Source organism: Gorilla gorilla, chromosome 11 (assembly GCF_029281585.2).
Source record: "Gorilla gorilla gorilla isolate KB3781 chromosome 11, NHGRI_mGorGor1-v2.1_pri, whole genome shotgun sequence".
NCBI classification, from domain to species: domain Eukaryota; kingdom Metazoa; phylum Chordata; class Mammalia; order Primates; family Hominidae; genus Gorilla; species Gorilla gorilla.
In genome coordinates this window covers 81633234-81659549 of record NC_073235.2, presented here as the reverse complement: position 1 = coordinate 81659549, position 26316 = coordinate 81633234, and the positions used below count along the sequence as shown (strand labels likewise).

At 35.7% G+C, this 26316-nt stretch overlaps 1 protein-coding gene across 2 annotated transcripts in view; it reads left to right on the top strand.

Moving 5' to 3' along the window:
• The window catches only part of SESTD1 (SEC14 and spectrin domain containing 1), a 156596-nt gene that overhangs the window by 80114 nt on the left and 50166 nt on the right, over positions 1 to 26316 (top strand). For both annotated transcript variants that reach the window (XM_004032876.5, XM_055380323.2), the window contains exons 3-5: positions 2255 to 2363; positions 8891 to 8981; positions 13186 to 13299. In XM_004032876.5, coding sequence (XP_004032924.2) covers positions 2255 to 2363; positions 8891 to 8981; positions 13186 to 13299 — 314 coding nt within the window. The remainder of the gene's footprint in view (positions 1 to 2254; positions 2364 to 8890; positions 8982 to 13185; positions 13300 to 26316) is intronic.

Genomic DNA, 26316 nt, shown 5'->3' with positions numbered 1-26316 from the left:
TATACAATATACAATATACTATATTATATACATTATATATACTATATATACAATATGTAATATATATTGAGTTTATAATACTATACTATATTAATACAATATATAATATTAATATATGCTATATTATGTATTATACTCTGATATGAATGATGATTTTGTAAATATTCTTATTCATAGGTTTGTGCATTTTTTTCTCTTCTATACCTGGAAAGCTTTGTCTATTTTGTACAAGTTCAGCAGTATGCATTTTTATAAGTAGAAGTGGTATAAGGATAATACGCATTTATATTTGTGTTAGGTTTTGTCAGATTGCCCTCTGATTGTTTCAATTTCTATTTTTTCCAATGGTGTGTGAAAATGCCTGTGTTCTCACACTCTTTTCAATAGTAGACATTATTATTCTCTTATAATCTTTACCATGACATTTTTGCATCTTGTGATGCTTGTCTCTGTGTAGCATTTGATGCTTTTGACCATAACTATCTTGAAAGTCTTTTTCCTGTTGGCTTTCACTCCTCTGATACTTTTACACTGGTGATTATTTTATTGTCCCTGAATGAAAGCTGAGGGAATGGATTTAAATATAGCCCTGAATGTTAAATTTGTCTTCTAAAGACAATTCTACAGTGAGTCAGAGTGCCATAGTCCAGGTGTGAGCCTTTTTTGGGGCTTGGCTTAATGCGTGGATACAGCTTAGCAATTTTGAGGAGTAAATGAAAGACTTCTTAGCCTGTTCCTATTAACGCCCTCTCTTGACCATTGATGATTTAAGCCAGTAATTTTCAAACTTTTTTAGTAATAGAGAAAATTTTTTCAAACTAACAGAGTCATTCAGGGGATGCAGTTTGAAAACCACTTGTGTTAATCCATTTTTGTTTTGAAAAATGACACATATTCTGAACACAAAATAGGCAATTGAAGTCGTATTGATTGATTACTAAGTTGAATCACCTTAGATGATTATTTGTTGACATTAAACAAAGTGGTTGGATGGCAGTAATGGTTGACCTAATGGAGGACAGAGGTTCATTTATGGTTCATATGTTATGAATTGCATTTGTGTCGCTAATATGAGTCTTTTTCTTCACACCTTTCAGTTTTTAGTGATAGATGTCTAGCGATCATGTGGAATCGTTTCTTTCAGTATTTGCTGCTTTTTAAGCTTCTAAAATTACCTCAAATGTCAGTTTGGTCAGAAGATGAGCTTCAGTATGAAATTCAAACATGTAGGAAACTTCCAAAGACATGATGTGGGTATAAAAGTATTTAAAAGTTACATTATACTTTTGGCACACTGAAAGGGACTTGAACGTACATGGAATGTAACTGTATTCTACTACCTGGATTTCAGACTTCAATATCCAGTTCCCATGCACCCTTCTCAGCTGGGCAGGGTTTTATCTTTATTGTCTTATGAACAGTATATGCCTGTCTGACCTTTGTGAGTTAACTCAGATCATTCCTCATCACAGAATACTCTTTTGACTTGGTTTACAAATTCTACCTGTTTTCCTTTCCCTCCCTCCCTCCCTACCTCCCTTCCTCGTTTCCTCCCTTCCTTCCTTCCTCTCTGTCTCTCTTCCTCTCTCTCTTTCTCTCTCTCTCTCTTCTTTCTTTTCTTTTCTTTCTTTCCATGCAATCTTGCTATGTTGCCCCGGCCAGTACTGGACTCCTGGATTCAAGTGATACTCTCACCCTCGGCCTCCTGAGTAGCTGGGACTTGAGACTACAGACACGCCAATACCCCCAACTCTGTTTTTCTCAAGTCTCAACTTTTCAGTGAAACTTTTCACATTTACTGCAGCTCTTAATCATTTTCTAAATCCCTTTTTATAATTTTATATATCTTATAGAACATAACAAACTATCATATTTCTTATCTCCTAAATATTTTCTTCCTAGGTTGATTGGAAATTTATTTTATTTTACTTGCAAATACTTACTGTGCTGGGCACATGAGAGGTGTTTGATGAATTGATTACATTAAGCACAGTAAATGGAAGAAATTTAAATAAAGTGATATTTGCTATGTTTGGGTGAAGATTTCATGGGTGAATTTTTTTCCTTTTTTCTAAATTTTCTGTAATTCTTCTATACTATCATAAAAATTTACAATCTATAAGTAGCCATTAGATATTTTCCAAATTATATCTTAAACTTATCATTATTTTAGTAAGATTGGATTCAAATGTATATTATTCAGATTATGCCTTAATATGTATTACATGTTAAATTTAAATCTCTTTTTTAATAGGAGGAAAGGACAGACGGAGTGGCCTCATTTTGACAATTCCATTATGCCTGGAACAGACAAATATGGATGAGCTGAGTGTCACCCTAGACTACCTACTCAGCATTCCAAGGTGACTCTAAAGGTGTCTTTTCTTAAATCTCAGTATGTTTTCATTCAGTTACTAATGATTCTTTCTATTGTTGAAGTATACTTTGCTATCTTATCTGCTTTTATTCGCAGTGAAATTATAATTATAGATACTAAAATCAATGACTTATAACATCATTGTAGATAAAATGCTTATTTTATGCTCTTGATGAATTTAAGGATATACAGATTTCCAAAATGTATGTATTGTCGACTTTTAAGGAACACAGTAACTAAGCATCTATATCATATAACTTTAGGAAAATTGGAGAATTCAATCAGTAGAAAACATCTTTTATTTAGGTAAGGTATTTCACCATATTGATATAAATACGTCTGCAGGTTTTAATGTATTAAGTGAGTGAAGGCTATTAGGAGTTTATAAATATTTATATTTTTAAAAATGTCAAAAATGTTTGTTTATATTTTAATCTAAAGGGCCTTTAATTTTCACATTTCTTCAGTGAAGACCCAACTTAACCCTCTTTATTGGTCCTAGTCTACCCATGACTTCAACAAAAAAAATAAAGCTTCCTCCGCATCTGCTTCTCCCATAATTGGGACTGAGGCACAACTGTGACTGCGTATTAGTCATCTGGAGATTTTTTTCAAAATTCTAATGATGGGGGGGTTCACTTCCAGAGATTCTGATCCAATTGTTCTTGGGAAGCCTGCTTATCAGAATTTTTAAAAAGTCTTTTAAGCTTCCTGTGTATTTCTAATGTGCAACCAGATTTGTAAACCACTACAATTAAGCATGTAAATGAGGGCAGGTTTCTGTGTGTGTGTGTGTGTTTGTGTGTGTACAATGTAGAGGTAGAAAAAGGAACACGACTATCTCATATACTGCTCTTAAGTTCTAGCTAGTGAATTTTAAACATTTTCATCAGAGTAAACAATTCTTTGTATGTTTTTCCTGTATTTGCATTTTATTGACGCAATAGCTTTTTTCCATTTAAACCACCTTGCAGAGTATGGGGTTAAACAACTGATTTTAATCGCACCTGCATCCAATAGTGTTCTATAATTTAATGATTCTGTTGCTGTTTTTTTTTTTAATATTGTGGAAACAGCGGTCTTCATGTGAAAATTTTCAATTTTTTCAGTTTCTGGGGGTGAAAATGATGAGAACCTGTAGTCAGTGCATTAGTATTAGCATTAGCTAATTGCATTAGCAGTAATCTTGCTAATCCCCCAAGCTGTGGATTGCTAACTTGTTCATCATTAGATAACAAACTGCTTTTTAGGTAACCATGGTTGCCAGACTTATAGCTTACAAATTATGAAAAAAATATTCATAGATGGATTCATAGAAGGTTAAATATGTCAAGTGCCATCTGAGCCAAGTGCCTTATTTTGTAGTTGAGGAAATTGAAACTCTGAGGTTATGGTTACTTGCCCAAGATCTCACACCTAGTGAGTCGCACAGCTGGGATGAGAGTCCACGATTCCTGACACCAATTTAGAGCCTTTTTGTACTTCAAATGAGTAGAATTCAGTGTAGTTGCATCTCATGTGAAGTCCAGTTCTGAGGTTCAAATGAAAAGCAAAAACTCCTAATTGTCAAAGTTACTCTTGAAAAATGCCTGAGGGTGGATCAGACACTGTATTATCTTTCCATGAACATGTTAGGTTTTCCTTCAGCATTGGAGCAAGTTATTCATACTGAATTCCAGAAGACATAGTTGGCTTGTGATTAGGTTTGTTTTAAGAAAATGCATGTTTGTGTATACTGGAATCACATTCAGTTCAACAGGATGCTCACCCTGTCCGAGGCACTGGGTAACTGAGGGAGGCTAAAGGACCAGCAGATTCATTCACATCTCTGGGCTCATGTTCACTCTGGCGTGGATAAGCAGGAAGTACAGTGGAAGGCAAAATAGCCTATACTATTTAAATTTTTTCTTTCTCTTTCTCATGTAAATGTGCATATGATGTTCCTCCAGTGTAAATGATGAATCAGTTTCTGCATATCTACACGTACCTGCCAACTAGCAGAGAAGGTGTAAGTTGAAGCAAGATGAAAGAACTCATTCTAGCAAGGCAAAATAGATACCTGGATACTTTATTTCTTATGATTGTTTTGCTAAAGTTTGGCCTTCTCAAATATTCATGAAAACTCTATCCTTCTGCTTTCTTGGATCAGCCTCCCATAATTTTGGGATTAACAAACATGGCTGTCAGCTTTTTATCCGTACTTGCCATTTCCTTAGAGAGCTAAGATGTTTTTGATCTCTCCATTGCAATGCTAGAGAGCAGTTAACTAGATGTGTGATCTTAAAACTAATGTTTTTCATTCAGAATTTCCACCACTCAGGAGTGCTTTTAAAACGTAACCCCCCAACATTTTATTAAAATGTTCATATATGCAGGAAAGTTGAAGGAATTATACGGTGACACCCATATGTCCACCACTTGGAAAATCTAAAACTAATAGTGTACTTTGTTTTTATCACGTTATCTCCCATGTTTCACCCCTCTTTTTGTCCTAGGAATGTTTTTAAGTTTACCCTAGCAGATCAGGCCCAGCATGTATCTAGAAAGGTTTTTTCATTTCTGGTGTATCTACATTCTTTTGTGACCTGCTTTTGTCTCCCAGCTTCCAGCTGTTAATGTTTAACTCCTTCCAGCTGTGAACATCTGCCAACATCTCCAGCAGTGTAGCTAGCTAAGGTAGCCTCTTCCTAATAGGAGATGTCCAAAGTTGTTTTTTTCATGCAATGACTATCTTAACATTTTGAATATAATAATAGCTTTTCAAAATTCTTGCAAAAATAAAAAGAAATTACTCAATTTCTTATACTTTGTGCTTATTTTTAATGAACACAGGGACAAAGTGTGATATATAGCTATTTTAAGTGGGTAACCTAGCACAGTTGAGAATGGAAGCATTTCTTGACTCTTTTCTACACAGGTTGGCCCTAAGTTTGTTTTGTGTTTCAGATACTAAGTGTACAGTATTTTGGATATTCATGAGTGCTATGAAAACAAAGCATGAAAAGAGTCAGAGTGGTAGAGTGGTGATACTTTACAAAATAAGAAGATATTTTACCAGAGATGATTGAAAGGAGAGGCAGACCCTACAGAATCTGATCAACGAGCATTGAAGACAGAGTGAGCAGGAAGTGCAAAGGCCCTGAGGCAGGAGCAGGTTTAACATGTTCTGGGAACATCAAGGAGGCTAGCGTGGCTGGAACAGTTTGAGAGAGGAGCACAGTGCTGGGAGGGGGATCAGAAGAGAGTCAGGAGTCAGGTCATGGAAGACCATGTAGGCAATGGCTTCCATTCTGAATGAGATGGAAAGCTATTGTCGTGTCTGAGGAGTGATGTGATGTGTGTCATCTAACGTTATTAAAGGCACTCCATATTTAAAGCACGGTGCTAGAAGCTGCCAGGACATTTGTAAGATAACATTCTTGCTTTCTGGAAGCATATTATCTAATGAAGATGAATTGTAAACAAGTAATTATAATAAAAGCATAAGTGAAATTAGTGCCATTATGTAAGTACCAGCAGAGCTGTATGAGTGGAAGAGAAGGAGCCTTTAGTTGTAATCAAAGAAATGAGTGAAGATCTGCAGGATGTTGGCCCCAGGAAATCCACTAACATTGTCTTCTGTGTCAAAAGTGAGTGGACTGTTTAGACAGTTTCACCTTTACATAGCTGTTTTAACTCAGCTATGTCACACTTGAAAGGCTCAACTGGACTAGGAACTAGGAGGCTGAGTCTTAGATTTTTTTTTTTCTATTACTGTTCTTAAAGTATAGTTATAAACATGCTAACAGTGGCTATAGGAATTTTTTATTAATGACACTTTAGGTCCTACAACAGGCCCTTTATAAAGGGTGTAACATGCTTCTAAATTAAATATGTTGTTAAAAGCAGTTTAAGCCATCATTCCACTTACAGGGATGAAGCAAAAAACAAAACTATTTCCTTTCAAGTACCTGAAAGACCACTTGGTCTGGCAATTTTGAAATAGTTATCTTTGGATTCTGTGTATTTTCATTATCCATCTTAGTAAAATGTGAGAATGTGACAGAGTTAAGCGTGTTTCTAAGTACTCTGAAAGATAAATTTAGAGTATTTTATTCCTTTAAGATCACTACAGATGGTATTTGCAAGCTTCATTACTTTCTTAGTCTTAATGTACAGATTAATTTATAATGTGCTTTGAAATATAAATGTATTGCTTGTATAAAATGTATTTAACAAAACGGTTGTGTAACCTGCATCTCAGGGATACAGAAGCCAGTGTTGAGAAAGTATCACATTATGAGAATGGCACATGGCACATTTCTGTTGGTGGGAAGGCCCTCTCCTGGACTGCTGTGTCTTAGCTCTCCTTCCTGAAAAAGGCATTGGTAGAATCCCTGCATTGTTGCCTCTACTCCAGGCCGCTCAACAGCCAGCTACCGTGCCTAGCTGATCACTCTTTGGCTTGTATCCTCTCCTGTGTCATGGTGGTCTTCTTAGATGTTTTGTTGGTGGAGAACTCCAGGAGTCCCCTCATTACTTGAGCCCACAGATAGTCATTGTGTGTCAGGTTTGCTTCTCTCCCCAAGTCTTTTATTTTTTTTTTTAAATAGAGATGGAGTCTTGCTGGTCTCCCGTGCTGGCCTCAAACTCCTTGGCTCAAGCCATCCTCTTGCTCTAGTCTCCCAAAGTGCTGGGATTAGAGACATGAGGCACCACGCCTAGCCCCCTCTGCAAGTCTTTTATTTTCTTTTGCTAACCCACAAGTGATCACTGTACTGGCCTTACCTTTAGTTTTTTCCAAGGAATATTTAGTGGATCCTTTATCTTGTGATGCACATCCAAAAATAGAGTACTTTTGTTTTATTGAGATATAATTCACATGTCACAAAAGTCATCTTTTTAAAGTAGACAATTCGGTGATTTTTAGTATATTCACAGGTTGTGCATCCATTATTCTATCTAATTTCAGAACATTTTTATCAGCCCAAAATAAACTTTGTTCCCATTGGCACTCACTCTCCATTCTTCCCTCCTAACCCTTGTCAACCACTAATCTGCTTTCTGTCTCTAGATTTGCCTATTCTGGACCTTTCATATAAAAGGAATCATTCAATGTGTGTCCTTTTGTGTCTGGTGTGTTTTACTTAGCATAATGTTTTCAAGGTTTAGCCATGTTTTAGCATCTGTCAGTACTTCATTCTTTTTTTATGGCTGAATAATGTCTCATTGTTTGGTTATACTGTGTTTTGTTTTTCTCTTCATTAGTTGGTGGACATTTGGATTGTTTCTACTCTTCAGCTATCATGAATTATTCTGCTATGAATATTTACATGCAGGTTTTTGTGTGAACATATGCATCAGTTTGCCTTACCTCTTGAATACTCTTTTGTTTACTTTGGAAGCTCAGCTTTAGTCCTTGCCTGTTCCCTCCCACTCTAAACTTTTAGCAATATCATCCTCATTTCTTGTGGTCTTACTGTTTGTTGGTAGAACAGGGCATGACTTCTCCAAGAGCCTTCTTGGAACTAGTGTGCATGCTTGGAGGGAGAAGAGGAGGACTAGTAAAGTCCCCTGAACTGTTGGTGGATTTAAATCCCAGGAAAAGGTCTGTTTATTTTTCCCTATAATGTATGTAACTGGGAACAGTTTGGATGGGGACAGGTTTCACTACCAAAATCTTGCTCTGATAAGCAAAGCTGTAGTTCCATTTACTGTATTGGAAGGAGAGCAATTGAGATCCTTACATTAAGTTGATAAGTAAACACAATAATAATAATGATAATGATAGGTATGTAGTTTTGGCCTTTAGAATGGAGTTTTTCCCTCCAGAAGTTGTTGCGTTTTACTAGGTTAGACTTCTGGGAAGTGTTTAGTTAATACTTAAATCACTCAATGCAATACAGGAATCCAACACTGAAGATAATATTTTACTGGTCCTGTGACTGAGAATGCAAAAGTGAGAGCATAAGTGGGTTAGACATGGTCTGTCCAAGCTTTTGAATCAGCAAGTTCTACCTCATCTCATTAAATTTCTCCAAAGGAACGCTAAGAAGCCCATTATTGTGGTTTATTAATAACTTACTTTATTTTCTATCTGTTTTGAACTATCACTTCACAAATCTTATACTTCTGGCAGGAAGGTGAGACAAGAAATATATAACACATTTGGCAATAAGTAACTTACTTCACTGTGATCCCATTTTACAGACGAAGAAATTGAGAGACTAGTAAGACTGTTTGAATGTTGCTTTGATTTCTTTACTTTTTAAGACATTGACTTTTATGCTTTTAGAATAATTTTCTTGCCACATTAGTTTGTAAATTGTGAACATTTCCTAAAATGAGAAAAATAAATTGCTTGAGAAAATGAAAGGATACTCTCAAGAATTTTATTTATTGACAATGTAAACTAAACCAAGTGAGATTAATTCTACTCCATATGCGATTAAGTTTTAAACCTTCTTTATTTAGAATTATGAAGAACGAAATCTGGAGCTTGTTTTAATGCTTTGTAATTTTATTTTGTTTCAGTGAGAAGTGTAAGGCTAGAGGATTTACTGTGATTGTGGATGGCAGAAAATCACAGTGGAATGTGGTGAAAACAGTAGTCGTAATGCTACAGGTAATTTTGGTTTTGTCTATCAGGAAATGGTTATTTTACAGCAACAGATCTTGGTGAAAATGGCAAATGCATTTAATTTATTGGACTGTGCCTGGCTTCCTAGCAGTGACTGAGTTGTGAAAATGCACTTATCACTATTGGATTGTTCAAATTCACCTCCTTAGGTTTGAATTTAAGCAGTTAAGTATATCTCACCTCTATTCTAATAGGTTTGTAAATGAAAATAATATGTCATGTTTAAGTAATTTAAGAAAGGAGGCCAGTGATTTTAAATGTGTGAGCATTGAAATGATGAGACTCACCTGGGAGCTTTTGCATGCTCTGATGTCTGTATCATTCTCCCTCTTGCACCCCATTCTGAAACTATAGGTGGGTGGTAGGATTGGTTAAGTGTAGTTCGAAGAAACTTCTGGTGATTCTGGCATGTCTTTCTCTTCTGGTCCCCTATTTCCTACATAAAGCATCAGGATTCACGATGATGTTATTATTTCTTTGTAGCCCAGAAGAAACTTAACAGCTGTGTCCTCAGGAATTTCAGCCCCTCACAAATTAACATTTAATAAACATCTACGATTACAAACTTTTTGAGATCTGATGCCAGCCTTGTGTTTTATGTTTCCTCGTGTTCCACACAGAATGTTTATGTGATCCCCTGGCATGTAGTAGGCACCCAGTAGACATTTGTTGATTTATTTTAAGGGTATTGAAGATATGATTTGAAAAGGAAAAGGAAAACATTTGAGTGATGCGGAGGGCAGATTGCTCTCATGCACTTGGCCTTCTGTAGAAGGGCTTCTAGAGAGGTAAAATTTTAATTATCCAATTTAAATGAAAGTAAAGAGGGCCTTCCTCACAGGTACTCTGACTTACATGTAGCTCATAATGAAGCAAATACAATGAGAGTAGTTGATGGCAGGCCAGTCTAGGGGAAACATAAGTTGGTAGTAACATGGAATCATAAACATTCACTTAAGTGGATATCAGTGATATTGAAAGAAAGATCAAGAATTTTAAATGAATTCAACAAATAAGGTAGCTACTTTAGGGTTCTGTGGAAAGGCATATAATTTTAAAATTTAAATGATAACTAAGGAGAATGGTTTTTAACGTTTTATCATTTATTTAGGTTAATTGGGAGAAAGGGATTCAAGGGATAGGAACAAAGTGGTAATTTTAGGTTTTAGTTCTAGTTTTAGTGCTTATTATGTTTTTGGTACTGTGCTAAGCTTGCTATATAAATTTATCTCATTTAATTTTGGCCTCACAACCTTACAGAGGTCAACGAGGTTCAAGGATTTTAAATAACTTAAAATTGGAACTTAGTATAGTCTAAGTAAGCCCCAGGCCTTGACTTTATCCATTTTAAAATGTGTATTTACCAGTGGCATGTATCTGCTGAGGTGGTCTCTGAATTTTCTACCCATTGCCTCATTCTTCTTAAATGTTTGGCTTAAACTTTTCATCATGAGAATCCCCCCATCCCACCTTTTTTTTTTTTTTTTTAAATCAGGGACTCACTTTGTCACTCAGCCTGCAGTGCAGTTGCATGGCTTACTGAAGCCTCCAGCTCCTGGGCTCAGGCAGTCCTCCTGCCTCAGCCACCTGAGTAGTTGGGACTGGAGGCGAGCGCCACCACACCTGGCTACTTTTTTTATTTTGTAGAGACTATATTGCTCCAGCTGGTCTCAAACTCTTGAGCTCAGGTGATCCTTCTGCTTCAGCCTCCCAAATCGCTGAGATTACAGGCTAGAATCACTCTTTGGGTTAGAAAGGACATAGCCTCCGCAGGATCAGTTTTTAAGGGAGCACAAATTGGTGTCCTAAAATAACTTTTTCTTTGGAAAAAAAGTGCTTCCAGCACTTTTTCAAACCTTGAGAATTAACTCTTCTCTGTGAAAGTTGTTAAAATAACTATTAGGTAAGAAATCCATTAATTATGACCTTGTGTTCTTCCTTTCATCCTGTCATTTCAACTGTGTCACAGATGAGCTGTTTGGGACTTGCTGTTTGAACTGGACTTTGATCAGTGGCAGTTTTGAAGAACAATCAATGGATGATTTAATCCCCTCTTGCGATTTCTTTTCTGATAGGTATTTTAACAACTTTTGGATTTATTAATAGTTAACATTTTCAGAAGTTGCAATGGCCTTTTTACTTCTAGTCAAACAGTTTCTACATATGAAGTCATTCATTGCTTTCATCTCCGAAGGTACTGGGACCAGCTGTTTGGGACCCCACAGTGCCTATAACTGGTATTCTCTAAAATGAGGGGTGTGGTTTCTCTTCTTTCTCACACCTTTCATATTCAATGATTTTGAAATAATAATCTTCCACAAGGCAATATATGAATAAAGCTCAATTTTATCTTAAATTTTCCAGCCCCTCTGGTAAAAGTTTTGATACCATTGAATTTATTTTACTTACCTTAGTCACAATGCAGTTGTTGCAGAGGATGCTAGATTTATGATGTGTGCATGTTTACCTCCAAAGGTTTTCCATTTTTCCCTGAATAGTAATAATAGTAATTATTATTATAATTATTCAGTGCTGCAATTTATGGTCTAGAACAGAGGTTGGGCCCTTGAATTTATAAAGTTTTATTGGAGTTCAGCCATTCCCATTCATTTATATATTGTGTGTGGCTGCTTTCATACTATCCTGACAGAACCGAGTGGTAGCAATAGAGACATTATGGCCTGCAAAGCTTAGAATAACTTATTATCTGGACCTTTCGGGAAGAATGTATTGAACCCAGGTTCAGAGCATATGAAGTAGTGTAGTAGAACTTTAGAGTCAGACAGAGGTGGTTTCTATTCAGCTCAATGACTTTTTAACTATGTTATCTTAGACAAGTGACTTTGTTTCTCTGAAGCTCAAATTACTCTCCTGTAAAATTAAGAGAATGAGATCTACTTAGTAATGAGGATTCATTTATTTAACAAATATTTATAGCATGTGTTCTATTACATATGTGAGACATTTGTCATAGACACTGGAAATATAGGGGTGACAGGATAGATAAGGTACCTGCCATTGGGAAGGTTTTATTATCTTTATTATCTTATATTCTACTTGAAGAGTTAGACAATAAGCAGTTAAGCAAACGTAACAGCCCATGGTGATAAATGCTATGAAGAAAAATACAGCAGTGAAAGAGACTGAGTCAGATGATGCCACTTTAGGTAGGGTAGACAGGGAAGGCCTCTCTGAAGACGGAATATTTGAATAGAATCTTAAATAAACTGAGGGAGCACTCCTAGGTATAAGGCAAAGGACATTCCAGATAGAGGAAATAGCATGGACAAAGACCTGAAGTGGAACAGACTTTTCATATTGCAGGAGCAGCAAACTGTTGTGGAGGAGTGAGCTAGGAGGGGAAGGTGTAAGATGAGATCTGAGAGGCCAACAGGGGCCTGAGCTTGAAGGGCCTTGTAGGTCTTGGTAAGAGATTTGAATTTCATTCAGAGTGCAAGAGAAAGTCAAGCAAGGAGCCTTGTAATGATGATATTTCAGAAAGCTGGATAGTTTGGCGTTGTTAACAATGCAGGCGGTAGAACTTGTTGAATTTAAGATGCATTTTAAAGTTAGACTCTATAGGACTTGATAAAATATATGTGAAACATTTATTAATTCAATAAATGTTCGTTTCAGTTCATTAGGTAGTATAAGTAACCATATCAAGTAAATGTGAAATTGTATTCGTCAAAGATTAGCTTTTTGTCCTCTTCTTCAAGTTAATAATCATGTAAAATCTTGGTCTCATTGTATAATGACTGATAAAAAACTTATTTTAGTGAGAAAATTGATTTTACATCTTTTGAAGAAATTCTCCAAGATGATTGTGTTAGAAAAAATTTTTCATACTGTAGAAAAATCAAATTTAATAATTTCCCAACTAAAAATTAACTCTTACAGTTTAAGCTAAACATATTCCTAGTACAGAGATTAAATAAAACAAAAAGTAATTCACATGTACAATTTATGCTGCATTTTTTATTTGAAGTATTTTCTGAATCACCTTGTCTTTCAAGTTCTTCTTTATTGCCATGTATGTTTTGAAGTCTAGAGAATTTCTTCTTTATTATTTTAATTCTTCTCCAAAAGTCTCTTATGTAGCATAATCTTGACTGTCTGGTAATTTATAAATTTAGTAAATTATTCATTTTACATGTGTAATTTGTAATTATTTTTCTGTATTTTATAGAATGTTGTTCCAGCTGAGGTGTCCCTTGTTTGTGTGGTAAAGCCAGATGAATTCTGGGATAAGAAAGTAACGCATTTTTGTTTTTGGAAGGAGAAGGATAGACTTGGCTTTGAGGTAAATGTAATCTCTTTTTTTAAAGTCCGTTATATCTTTAAAAATAGTATTTTACTGAAATTATTTTTGACGGTTCAGCATTGGTTACTAAGCAGTGCTTAAGGAATGCTTAATTAGTGCCTAAGTAATAATTAGTATATGGTCAGCATTTGGATACTTGCTGAATGAAGTATGATATTTTGTTAAAGATCATGAAAGCTTTCTTGTTTTCCATTTTCAATTGTATCATTCTTTGTTACTTCTTTGAATAAGTAGAACCTTTGTATTTAAAGTTTTTTATTGCATTATGGAGAGGAAATTTAACAAATACTAGGAAATCCTGGACATTTTGGAGTTGAAATTATAGTCTATTTTTTGTGACATGTCAGAATTATTGTTTAGTATCTGGCCAGTTTTAATACATGAACACAGTTATCCATTCTTTCCTACTGACTTTTTATTTCTCTCTTTCACTTTCCTTGTGTGATAGTGCATCTTATTGTAGGTTAGAAAAAAGCACTACGATGGAATGTAAATCTAAGCAGTTTGTCATATTCTTTCTTCCACACCTGTTAATTCTCAACTTCCCAGTAGGAGAGTTGATAAATAACAGACTTTACATTGTCTAAATAAAGTGTGGAAACTTTGAAGAATACAAAGACTAACTCCAACCTGGTATAATATAGGCCCTTGGAATGCTTACAGTCAGATAATAAAGATTCATTTTGGAACTTGCCATGCTATACACTCATTTTTATTTTTACTGAGGTCAATATCAGTGTATTTTTGGTATGGAGAAAAGGTTGTTAATGTATATTGGATAGAAAGATTTGAGAAAACTTAGTTTATTCTTAAAGGAGATGGCTTGAAATTTCTTAAAAATACATGGTTTTATTCTTTACTTAAAAAAATTAAGCTATAATTTACGTGCAGTGAAATTAATTCATTTTAGTGTGTAGTTCTGAGAGTTCTGACAAAACATATAAAACCACAATCAAGAAATCAGGAAGTGTCTCCTCACCCCCAGAATTCCCCTATATGCTCCTATAGTTAACTTCTCCATTTCTAGCCCCTGACTGGTGGTAGGAAAACTGTTTCTGTACTCACAAGCCCCTTCTCAGGTTTAGTAATTTGGTATATTGATTCATAGAATTCAGGGAATCACTTTACTAACATTTACTGGCTTTATATAAAGAATACAGATGAACAACCCAGATGAAGTGATACACAAAGTGCAAGGTCTAGAATGATCCAGAGCGCAGGAGCTTCTAACCCTAGGGAGTTGGGGTGCACCACCCTCCTGGCCCGTGGACATGTTTATCAACCTAGAAACTCTCCAAATCATTGGCCATTAGTGATTAACTAACTCAGTCTCCAGCCTCTTCCCCTTCCCTGGAGGGAGAGGAGTGGCCATGAAAGTTTCAACTCTCTAATTATGCCTTGGTCTTTTTGGTGACAAGCCTTCATCTTGAATCTGTTTAGAGGCCCACAGCCACCACTCATCTTACTAACACCCAAAAAAACACTTATCACTCCAGAAATGCCAAGGATCTTGTAACTCTTGTGTCGATAACTGGGGACTGAGACCAAATACTGTAATAAAGGATGCTCCTGTCACCTAGGAATTACAAGGGTTTCAGGAGTTCTGTGCCAGAAACCGAGGACAAAGAGCAAATGCATATTTCTTATATCACAGTATCACAGATGGTATCAGTTTAAATCTTTTACCTATTTTTTTTAAAAAATAAATAAGATCTTTTTTGTTACTGGATTTTGAGAGTTTTTTATGTATTTTGTATAGAAGTCATTTATGAGACACATAATTTACAAATATTACCTCCTAGTCTATTGTTTGCCTTGTCATTCTCTTAAGAGTTTTCAAGAAATTTTTTTAACCATGATGAAGTCCACTTTTTCAGTTTTTTTTTTTTTTGCCTTCTGATTTCACAGGTGGAGAAACAGTTTTCTTTTATGAATCAGACTTTTGTTGTCATAATCTGAGAAATCTTTGCCTTACTCAAGGTCACAAAGATTGTCCTTGATATTTTCTTCTAAAAGTTGTATAGTTTTAGTCATTAAATTTAGATCTGTGATCTATTTTGAGTTAATGTTTGTGAGCTATGGTCAAGAATATGTATTTTATGACTTCAGGTTTTTGTTTTTTTTTTGAGATGGAGTTTTGCTTTTGTTACCCAGGCTGGAGTGCAGTGGTGCGACCTCGGCTCACTGCAACCTCCGCCTCCCAGGTTCAAGAGATTCTCCTGCCTCAGCTTCCCACGTAGCTGAGATTACAGGCATGCACCACCACACCCAGCTAATTTTGCATTTTTAGTAGAGACGGGGTTTCTCTACGTTAGTCATGCTGGTCTCAAACCTCAGGTGATCTGCCCACCTCGGCCTCCCAAAGTGCTGGGATTACAGGCATGAGGCACCGTGCCCGGCTGACTTCAGTCATTTTAAGTTTAAGGTTTGGTTTGTGACACACTATATGTTCTATCTTGGTGATTCCCAGAATAAGTATTCTGTTGTTGGGTGGAGTGTTCTGTAACTGTCAAGATGATTCTTAATGTTTTTCAGGTCTTCTCTATCCATGGTAATGTTGTGTCTGCCTGTTTTTTTAATAACTGAAAGAGGAATATTGCAACCTCCAACTGTTATATGTGGAACTATTTCTATTTTATTTCTGTCAGTTTTTGCTTCATGTGTTTTGAAGCTCTATTGTTTATTGCATAAAGATTTAGGATAGCTATGTCTTCTTGGTGAGTAGGGCCCAATTTATCATTTTTGAATGTTTTTATTCCTGATACTATATCTGGCTCTGAAATGTACATTGTCTGATATTAATATAACTACTCCAGCATTCTGTTGATTAGTGTTAGTGTGTTGTATCTTTTCCATTCTTTTACTTTTAACTTCTTTATATTTAAAATGAATTTTTTGTAGACACCATATAGTTGGATCTTCCTTTCATATCCAGTTTAACAATCTCTGTCTTTTCATGGGTAAGACTATTTATATTTAATGCAATTATTGATATAGTTTATAAAATCTACCATTTTGCTAGATTTTATGGGGTTTTTTGTTCTTTTGCCTTTGGACTAAGTATTTTTTATAATTACACCTTACTCCGTTATTGGCTTGTAATTTATGTCTCTTAATTATTTTAATGGTTACCTTACTGTTTACTGTATACATCTTTAATAATCAGAGTCTAACCTTCAATTATACCACTTCACATGAAATAGAAGGACCTTAAAACAGTATATCTCCAATACTTCCATCCCATTATTGTTATGCATTTCACTTTTACTGTGCTATAAACAAACACTACATTGCTACATTTTTTTGCTACAGATAATCTGTTTTCTTTTACAGCAATTAAAAATTTTAAATTAATTTCATATTGACTTTCATTTATGCCATTTCTGGCATTCTTCGTTTCTTTTTGGAGATTCATCTTTTTGTCTGGTGTTACATTCCTTCTGCCTAAAGTACTTCTTTTAATGTATCTTGCAGTACAGGTGTGTTGGCATTGAATTGTCTCATTTTTTGTTTGCCTAAAGAAAATCTGTATGTCTATTTTAGTTTTGAAAATTATTTTCAAGTTTTTTTTTTTTTGTCTTTCAGCACTTTAATCATGCCGTTGACCTGTGAACAATGCAGGGGTTAGGGCCAGCAACCTCCTGTGCAGTTGAAAATTTGTGTCTAACTTACTTTTGACTTTCTAAGAACTTAAATGCTAATAGCCTACTATTGACCAAAAGCCTTACTAATAACATAAACAGTCAATTAACACAAATTTTGTATATGTATTATACATTGTATTCTTACAATAAAATAAGCTAGAGAAAAAATGTTAAGAAAATAATAAGGAAGAGAAAATATATTTACTATTTATTAAGTAGAAGTGGATCGTCATAAAGGTCTCCATTCTCATTGTCTTGAGGCTGAGGAGGAAGAGGAAGTGGAGGGGTTGGTCTTACTGTCTCAGGGGTAGCAGAGGCAGAAGAAAACTCCCTTATAAGCGGACCTGTGCAATTCAGTCCTGAGTTGTTCAAGGGTCAACTGTATTTAGAAGTGCTTTCTCACCGGGTGTGGTGGCTCTTGAAATCCCAGCACTTTGGGAGGCCAAGGCAGTGGATCACCTGAGGGTCAGGAGTTTGAGACTGGTCTGACCAATATGGTGAAACCCCGTGTCTACTAAAAGTACATAAATTAGCCGGGCGTGGTGGCATGTGCCTGTAGTCCCAGCTACTCGGGAGGCTGAGACAGGAGAATTGCTTGAACCCAGGAGGCCCAGGTTGCAGTGAGCCGAGATCATGCCACTGCACTCCAGCCTGGGCAACAGAGTGAGACCTTGCCTCAAAAAAGAAAAAAAAGTAAAAATTAAATAAAATTAAAAGTGCTGTCTCATTGCCTTTGCCTTCTCATTGTAATGGTCACTGACAAGAAGGCCGCTGTTATTTATATCTTTGGTCCTCTGTGTATGTTATTTGCCTTTTTTCCCCTTCAGCCACTTTCAAGATTTTTCATTTTGATTCTGGTTTTTAGCAGTTTTATTTTGCTGTATCTCTGTGTGTTCTATTTGGTATTTATTCCACTTAGTGTTCTCTGTACTTCTTAGATATCTGGTTTGATGTCTGTCATCAATTTTGGAAAATGCTTATACATTCTCTTTTCAAATATTTTATCTGCTCTTTTTCTGTTTCCTCTGGAACTCCATTTGGATGTATGATACAATATTTGAAATTTTCTCACCATTTTCTTTGGTCTCCTGTTTTATTTTTATCCCTGTGTCTTTCTCTTTGTGTTTCAGTTTAGGTATTTTCTCTTGATCCATTTTCAAGTTCACTCTTTGTTTCCTTGGTTGTGTTAAGTTTGTTGATGAGACCATTGAAAATTACCATGCTTTTGATTTGTAGCATTTCTATTTGACTTTTCTTTAGAGTTTCTATCTCTTTGCTGAAATTCCTCGTCTGTCCTTGCATGTTATTTTTCATTCTCTATAGCATCAATATCTTAAATTTCCTATCTGATAGTCCTTATATCTGCATCTGTCTTACTCCACTTATGTTGTTTGCTTTGTTTCTTGACAGTGGGTCATTTTCCTTCCTTTTTTGTGTGTGCCTTGTTATTTTTTATTGAATGTTAGACATCTTGTTTAGGACAGTAAAGACTGAGGTGTAGGTAGTATTTGTGCCTGCACATGGGCTCATCTTGCCCTTTTCCTAGGCTTTTGGTAGCGTAAGAGAAGTGTTGAGTTCTAACCAGGAACTGAATTGGCTTTGGATTTTGTTGTTGCTATTATTTTCCTCATTGCACAACAGGCTTCTCATTTCTCTAGAGTTACTTTGTGTTGAAGATGGGGGCTGGTTTGCCAGAGAATTTTGCTTTTTCATTATTTGTTCTACCCTCTGCTCTAGGTCTTTCCTTTGTACCTGCGCCTCAGAGAAAGTCTTTCTGTATACAGTTGACCCTCAGCAATAGGCTGCTGTTCCTTGTTATTCCGTGTTTGTTAGAGAGGCATTCTCTGTTGTTCTTATTCAGCCTCAATCTTAGGCAGGCTCTGTGTCCCTCAGCCTAGTGGGTAATGTTGCCCCTCCCCCAGTTTTGGGAACCTATGATAGTTCGGGTTTATAATATATTCCTGTGTCTACTCCCTCCCCTGTGATAGTCTTTTCTTTTCCCTTCTTCCACCTGTGGTGGGACTTCAGTTGTCCTCTAAGGTCAGCAGGATTTTCAGTCCTTTCCACAGCACTCTTAAGATTTTTTTTTTCATAGGAGAGATAGCATCGAAGATTTTGGGCTGTGCTTCATGCCTTTCCATTAGTGGCTGCTCTTCCCCTCACCCAGGCTTGTGCTCCAAGAGAGGCTTTTTCAAATCTCTTATTCCTCTTATTTCCAGTCTTTCTCATGACTCCTGCAGAGATCTTTCCTCTGGAGATTCAGCCTCCAAGTGAGTATGAATTCTTGTGTCTATACTTCCCATGAGTTCTGTACTTTCACACTAGCCCACATTTGGCCTTAGTGATTCATTAAAAATTTTAACCTAAATTCCTACCTGGCTGGCATCAGGTCTGGCATTTTTCCCAGGTGAGCAAGTACTCCAGTTCCATCTTCTTGAAGATGCAGATCTTTCCTTAGATTCCAGGTTAATTGGTTTCCTTGTGAATTTAGCTCTCCAGTGGCTTCAGAAAAGTTGTGGTTTTTTCAGATTAACTTGCATTTTTTTTTGGTCATTGTTATGTAAGAGTTGGAGCCATGCTCTTTCCAACTTTCTACATCCTAAGTAGGAGCCAGAATTTTTTCCCACTTTTCTCTTCAACTTTTGTCATTGGTAGACTTGACTATTATGTAGACTTTGTGGAAGGATGTGTGCCAGTAATGTAAGGGAAGATGACCAAGGCTGCTGGATCACATTAGGAAGGGTGTTGCCCTGGTAGTTGATTGGAAAACTGTGCCCCAACAAAAAGAGACAAAAGCATAGTGAGGGAAGAAAGTAAAAGCTGAAGCCAGGAGGTCTGAATGTTGCTTCAAGAGTCAGGAGCATGGTGAGTGAAGACTTCAGCCAGCTAGTAAGGTCTGCAGTTCATGGCCTTGGGGCATGCAGGGAATGTTGCTCTGAGACAATGCAAAGTGAACCAGGGGCAAATAGCTGAAACTAAAGCTGTGAACACCCAGTACCACGGAAGATCCCTTTTATGAGGCACCTGTCACATCCTGCTTAAACTAAATAGGCATCTGCTCAGAGATGCTCTGGTAGTTGGGTCTTATGTTATAGAAATTAATAGTGATTAAATACCCTGCATCTTGGAGGATAAAATAGAAGACAGAATTTCTGTCTACCTTGATGTGGTGTCATAGATTGTTGTTTTAAAACAGAAGCATTAAAACTTCTTATATCAATACGTTTTCTTAGACATTGAAGAGATTCAGCTAGGATATTTTCTCAAGAAAGCGCTAGGCACTTATTAAAAGCCCAATTTCCTAATGAGGTGAGAGTAATTTCAAATGCTGGTTAATACGCTGCCAGGCAAACCCGGCTATAAGGGGGCAGTTCAACACTATCCATTAAATGAGACTTAGAGCTCTATATAATTAAATCCAACATAGATGCTCGTTTAATTGCAAATTATTTTTCTTGGTATTATTTTGGATAATTTAGGCTGTTATAATTAAGCCTGTGTTTGTAAATATTTAAAAAAATATTTTAAAAACTTTGTTAAGAGTAGTGGTGATCCTGTAAGCATAAATGTATGTTTTACCTTATAAAATTAAATTATCTGCAACAAAGATTTATTACCAGCTGTCCACAATGCTCATTAAGTATACACCCAGTGGTCATTTTGGTGACACCTTGTTCCCACATGATTTCTTGTTTTCTTGCCCATGATACTTTCTAAATTTTTTCTTCTAGGTAACCTCCTTGCTATTCACTCCTCCAATGTTTTTCATCAGCAATTGAATATTCATCTCTCGTTGCTAACCTTAATATTTCTCTGTATATCCTTCCTATCTCTGACATAGATACCTACCTGTTCATTTTCCTTTTTAGCAACTCAGATATTATATTCAAGTACTTCGTATCCTTCAGCGGCATTGTACCTGGTGACTATGATAGGTTTTGCTGGTTTGAAGATAGTGTCTATATTCTGTCTAATGACAAGATAAAATTGAGGTCATACTAGCATTAATCTTGTCCTCAAATGGAGAGATTAATTATCAAAGGGATCTCCACTCTCCTTTTTTGTCACTCATTAAAGTGTTGTTTATTTAATGTTAACCAGCACCCATTCTAAATTGCTTTATTCTCTTACCTGTTAATACTGGATCTAATCATGTTCTTTTTTGAGACTATACATAATTGTAGGATCCAGGACCAAAGACTTCCATGATGCTCTTCTTTCAAGAACACTCCTGGCTCCATTTATTCTGATTCTTTCCAGTTTTTATAGAAACCTATTTTCCTTGAGTGAGAAAAATATTCTTCAACAAACAGGTACAAGCAGACATACACATCAAAATAGTATGTGTATGAACATATATACACACATGAATCTTTACTAAGTGCAGAAATACATACAAAGGCAGATTTTCATTCTGGATCTTGCACGCACATTCTTAGCAATAGTGAAATAATAATAAACCATCTCAGTGCCTACAAAATGAAAGTTTCAGTGGTAGGTTTTTGGGGAATGTTTTACTAGGAAAGGATAAGTATTATAATTACAGATGGAATAATGAGAGTAAGGGAGAAACAAGTTTTTAATCTTTCTGCAAGTTAAAATTTGAGATTAAAGAAAACCTGCACAAATGTTTTATTAAAGACCATATGGTAAATACCTTTCTCTTCAAACTTGTTGAACCATGATATGTGCTAGTTAATACAGTATTGTGGTTTAGTCATTTAATTTGTCTTGTCTTAACTTCTCTAGCATGTATAAAATGAAGGGGAAAAGTAATATTTATGTAGGGCTTTATTATTTTTAAAACTTTATGTTTTGTATTGCCTTTGAAAGGACTTAGCAAAAGTTTGAAATTCTTGTGCAGGGTAGTGATCTTTTTTTTCCTTCTTTTATATATATTATATATATATATTTATTCTTGTTCCCTTTATGCTGATTATTAGATTTCAGATTTCTTTGGTAATGTGAGGATAGATTTGAGATTTAGATTTCTGCTTAGTAAAATGACAGCTACTTTGAACGCAACTAGTAACGTTTTTCTTCATAAATTTAATGGTACGCATAAATATTAGAATGTTCATGGAGATGGCTATTTGAAAATAGTTGATGAAAGTCAGAATTTCATCCACTCCACATTCTGAAATTGATAAAGCATATGTTAAAGTGTCGTTTTCCTAAAGGTGAAATCATGACTCTAATGCAAATATAAAATGAGCATAAGTCAAATACATTATTCAATTCATTGATAAATGAGGTTACTAGTAATTTGTAAGCTGTGGTTCAAAGAGCATTTGAGGAATTCCAGGTTTTTATAGGAAAAGATTGCCAACCAAATTAGATACAAAACTAATTATTGTTCTATAGATCCATAAGTTATAAACTTTGAGGTTGTCTCTTATTCCACTGGACGGAAATATATCAATCTCGTTAGACAACAATTATTTGCCTTTATTCTTTTTTTTTTTTTTTTGAGACGGAGTCTTACTCTGTTGCCCAGGCTGTAGTGCAGTGGCGCAATCTTGGCTCACTGCAACCTCCGCCTCCCAGGTTCAAGTGATTCTCCTGCCTCAGCCTCTCGAGTAGCTGAGATTACAGGCATGCACCACCACGCCCAGCTAATTTTTTTTTTTTTTTTTTTTTTTTTTTTACTAGAGACGAGGTTTCACCATGTTGGCCAGGCTGATCTCGAACTCCTACCTTGTGATCCACCTGCCTCAGCCTCCCAAAGTGCTAGGATTACAGACGTGAGCCACCGTGCCCAGCCTATTTGCCTTTGTTCTAAACAGAATCTACAAGTTAACTTCTACTCCTACAGAGCTTAATACCTACTGATCAGTCTATAGAGAGTCAATCAAAGATACAAACCCACCACTGCATGAAAGAACACTCAGTAATAATGTCTGCCTGTTTCTGAGATTTAGGTAGTTTTTCTTATAGATGAATTTTATTTTTTGATAGGAGGATATTTTGTAAAACTTGATTTTGGATATCAGTGACATACTGCATTGATCACTGCAAGATAATATAAGCTGTTTCTTGAAGTTTGATATTTTAGTATCAAAGTAAGTATCAGTCTCTCTTTAAACTTTGTATTCCAAGCCGAGAGCAACATTATTTAGCATTTTCCTACATCATTTTGTAAATTGTTCCAGAGGATTTATATCCTTAATGAAGGAATCATATTTTTAATAGTATCTTTTAGAAAATATTTTTTTTTTTACTTAAAATATATTAATTTGAAAACTTTCAGATATTAGTTGACTAGTTTGGGAGATTTGTCAGTTGCTCAGATTTATCACTCAGCTGGAAATCATAATCAGTTTGGTGACTTTCTCTATTAAACAATTTCAAATAAACCACTGGTGAATAACAAACCATAAGAGTCACTGATAATTGATACATGACAACTTAAGGAGAATAAGGATGATAATCCTATAAATTTGCCTCAAGACAATTATTACTAAATGTGTAAATTGTACTCGTTTCATAAAATTGTTATGTAGCATATCAAGATGTCTTTAGTACTCTAAAAATAATGGTAAAAAACATAGTATGCAGTGTGATGAAACCAAATTTGGTTCTTCATTTTTGGAGAATAAAAGACTTTTTACACATTCAAAGAGTTATCTACCAGTCCAGGACAGCAAACTTTTTCTCATATATAGTTGCTTAAAAAGAAATATGAAGATTACAAAAACAAGCCAGCTAGGTTTTTTAAAAGTATAAAAGTTAAAATTTCAAATATCAGGTCATGAAAATAGCTTTTCCGCTCTATTTTTGATGGCATAATACCTTTTCTTTTTTTTTTTGAGATGGAGTCTCACTCTGTTGCCAGGCTGAAATGCAGTGGCGTGATCTCGGCTCCCTGCAACCTCCACCTCCCGGGTTCAAGCGATTCTCCTGCCTCAGCCTCCTGAGTAGCTGGGACTGCAGGCATGTGCCACCATGCCCAGCACATTTTTGTATTTTTAGTAGAGACGGGGTTTCACCATGTTGGCCAGGATGGTCTGGATCTCTTGACCTCGTGATCCGCTCGCCTCGGCCTCCCAACATAATACCATTTTGAATGTGATGTATGTGTAATCTTAAAATTCAACATGAAAGGTAACTTTATAAATGATTTGTGATGAATCATTGTATTTTACATAACTGTTTCTAAATTAACCGAAGATCCTTAATGTCATTTGTTAGGTGGGAAAAATACAAATTGGTCTTACATTTTTATCTTGGTATAATATGTTATTTAAGGCCAGGAGCAATGGCCCACACCTGTAATCCCAACACTTTGGGAGGCTGAGATGGCAGGATTACTTGAGCCCAGGAGTTTGGAACCAGCCTGGGCAACATAATGAGAACCCTCCTCTACAAAAAATTAAAAAAAAAAAAAAAAAAAAAAGCTAGGTATGGTGGTGCACACCTGTGTATTCCTAGTTACTAGGAAGGCTGAGAAGGGAGGATCACTTGAGCTGAAGAGTCAAGGTGCAGTGGCCCTTCAGCCTGGGTGCCAGAGAGAGACCCTGTCTCTAAAAAAAAATAATTGTTTAAGGTGTGTTATTATGAAGTTTGCTTTAATTTAGTTAATTTTGTAATACTAATAAGTAAATCCTTTTTAAAATTAAAATGAGCTTATTATATATACTACTTCATTATGTTCTGCAAAAAAAAAGTAGAATGATATGGAGAGTATGAGATTTTCATAACTGGGAAGTAGTGATTTAGAGACTCACAATAGGCTAGTCTAAAGAAATGCTGGATACTTTTAGAAAATTTACTGTTTTAAATATTTTCTGAGAAATGAAAATGTTGAGTTTGTGGTTCCATCTTCTTCACAGGCAATGAATTGTTTGATTTTTAAAGGTTTGTCTTTAAGTTAGAATATGATGTTTCTATCAATTGGTCACTTAATTAGAACAGGTGACAATGTCAATAAATATTTAAAAGAAGGTTTTGCAGAAAATAACCATATAATTTTTAAATTAATATAATCTAATATAATTATATATATTTTTGCCATTTTGTACTTTTAAATATTTGTGCTCTAATTCACGGTGTTATTTCTTACTCATTAATCACTTCACTGAAGATTTTCGAAGCTTTTTTTGTAGCTTTGGAAAATATTTCTTTAGAATTTTCAGCAATTGTGTCATTGTTTCTTCGTTTTCATATTTAGAATCATAGGATGAAAATGAATTATACGTAATACATGTGATCTCAATATGATTTTGAGGGGGAATCTTTCCTAATTTTGTTCTTACTTTTAGTTGATAATTGCTCTCTGAGGATGGACTTTAAAAAAATTTGATTATGGGCTGGGCACAGTGGCTCACGCCTGTAATCCCAGCACTTGGGGAGGCTGAGGCAGGTGGATGACCTGAAGTCAGGAGTTCAAGACCAGCCTGGCCAAAATGGTGAAACCTCATCTTTACTAAAAAAATAGAAAAACTAGTTGGGCGTGATGGTGGGCACCTGTAATCCCAGCTGCTCGGGAGGCTGAGGCAGGAGAATTGCTTGAACCTGGGAGTTGGAGGTTGCAGTGAGCTGAGATCGTGCTATTGCACTCCAGTCTGGGTGACAAGAGCAAAACTCTCAAAAAAAATTTTTTTTCATTATGTTTGTTTCTTTGTTTTTTTCTTCTTTGCCAGGTAATAGAACATTTCCAATAAGATAAAACTGATCCTTTGATTTGCATTGCTTTATATTTAAACTTTCATATAGGTTTGCTATCTATGGAAATTTAGTGGTCTCTTTAAGGACTGTAACAGAAAGGAATATAGGAAGCCCTACCAGTATTTTGTAATTTAAAAAGCTGTAATGAAACAATTTATAGAAAATCACCTAGTCTGGGATTCCTAATCTTGTTTTGTTGCATTACCCTGAAATGTGTCAGTTTTCTCTGTTTTCTTCGAGTTTTTGCTTTTCAAACATCTAGAAATCTCTACACAGTTTTCCTTTTTCAGCATTCCAGTTCTACTTCAGGCCTAAATCCCGCCCTGCAAATGGTTTCTTACTTTTGCTTGCACATTTGAATTTGGTCTTCACGAGCAAATTCACAGCAGTGAAATCACACCTTTCTGTGATGTTTGCCATCATTGGAGTGGAGTTGAATTGTCTGTTTGTTCAAACTTGGTTTGTCCTCTGGGAAGCAGTTGTCTATTATTTATATGTTGTATCCTGGTAAGTGGTGTAATTTTCCAAAAGCAGGTGGACAGTTTTTCACCTTTGTAAACAGGGTGTATTTTTGCAGTGCACTGGAAGGAGGGATTCTCTTTCCTCTTACACATGCTGATCCTGACCCACTTTGTAAAGGTGATTGTTAGGCGAAAAGCATATGCATAGAATAAGATGTTTCCTA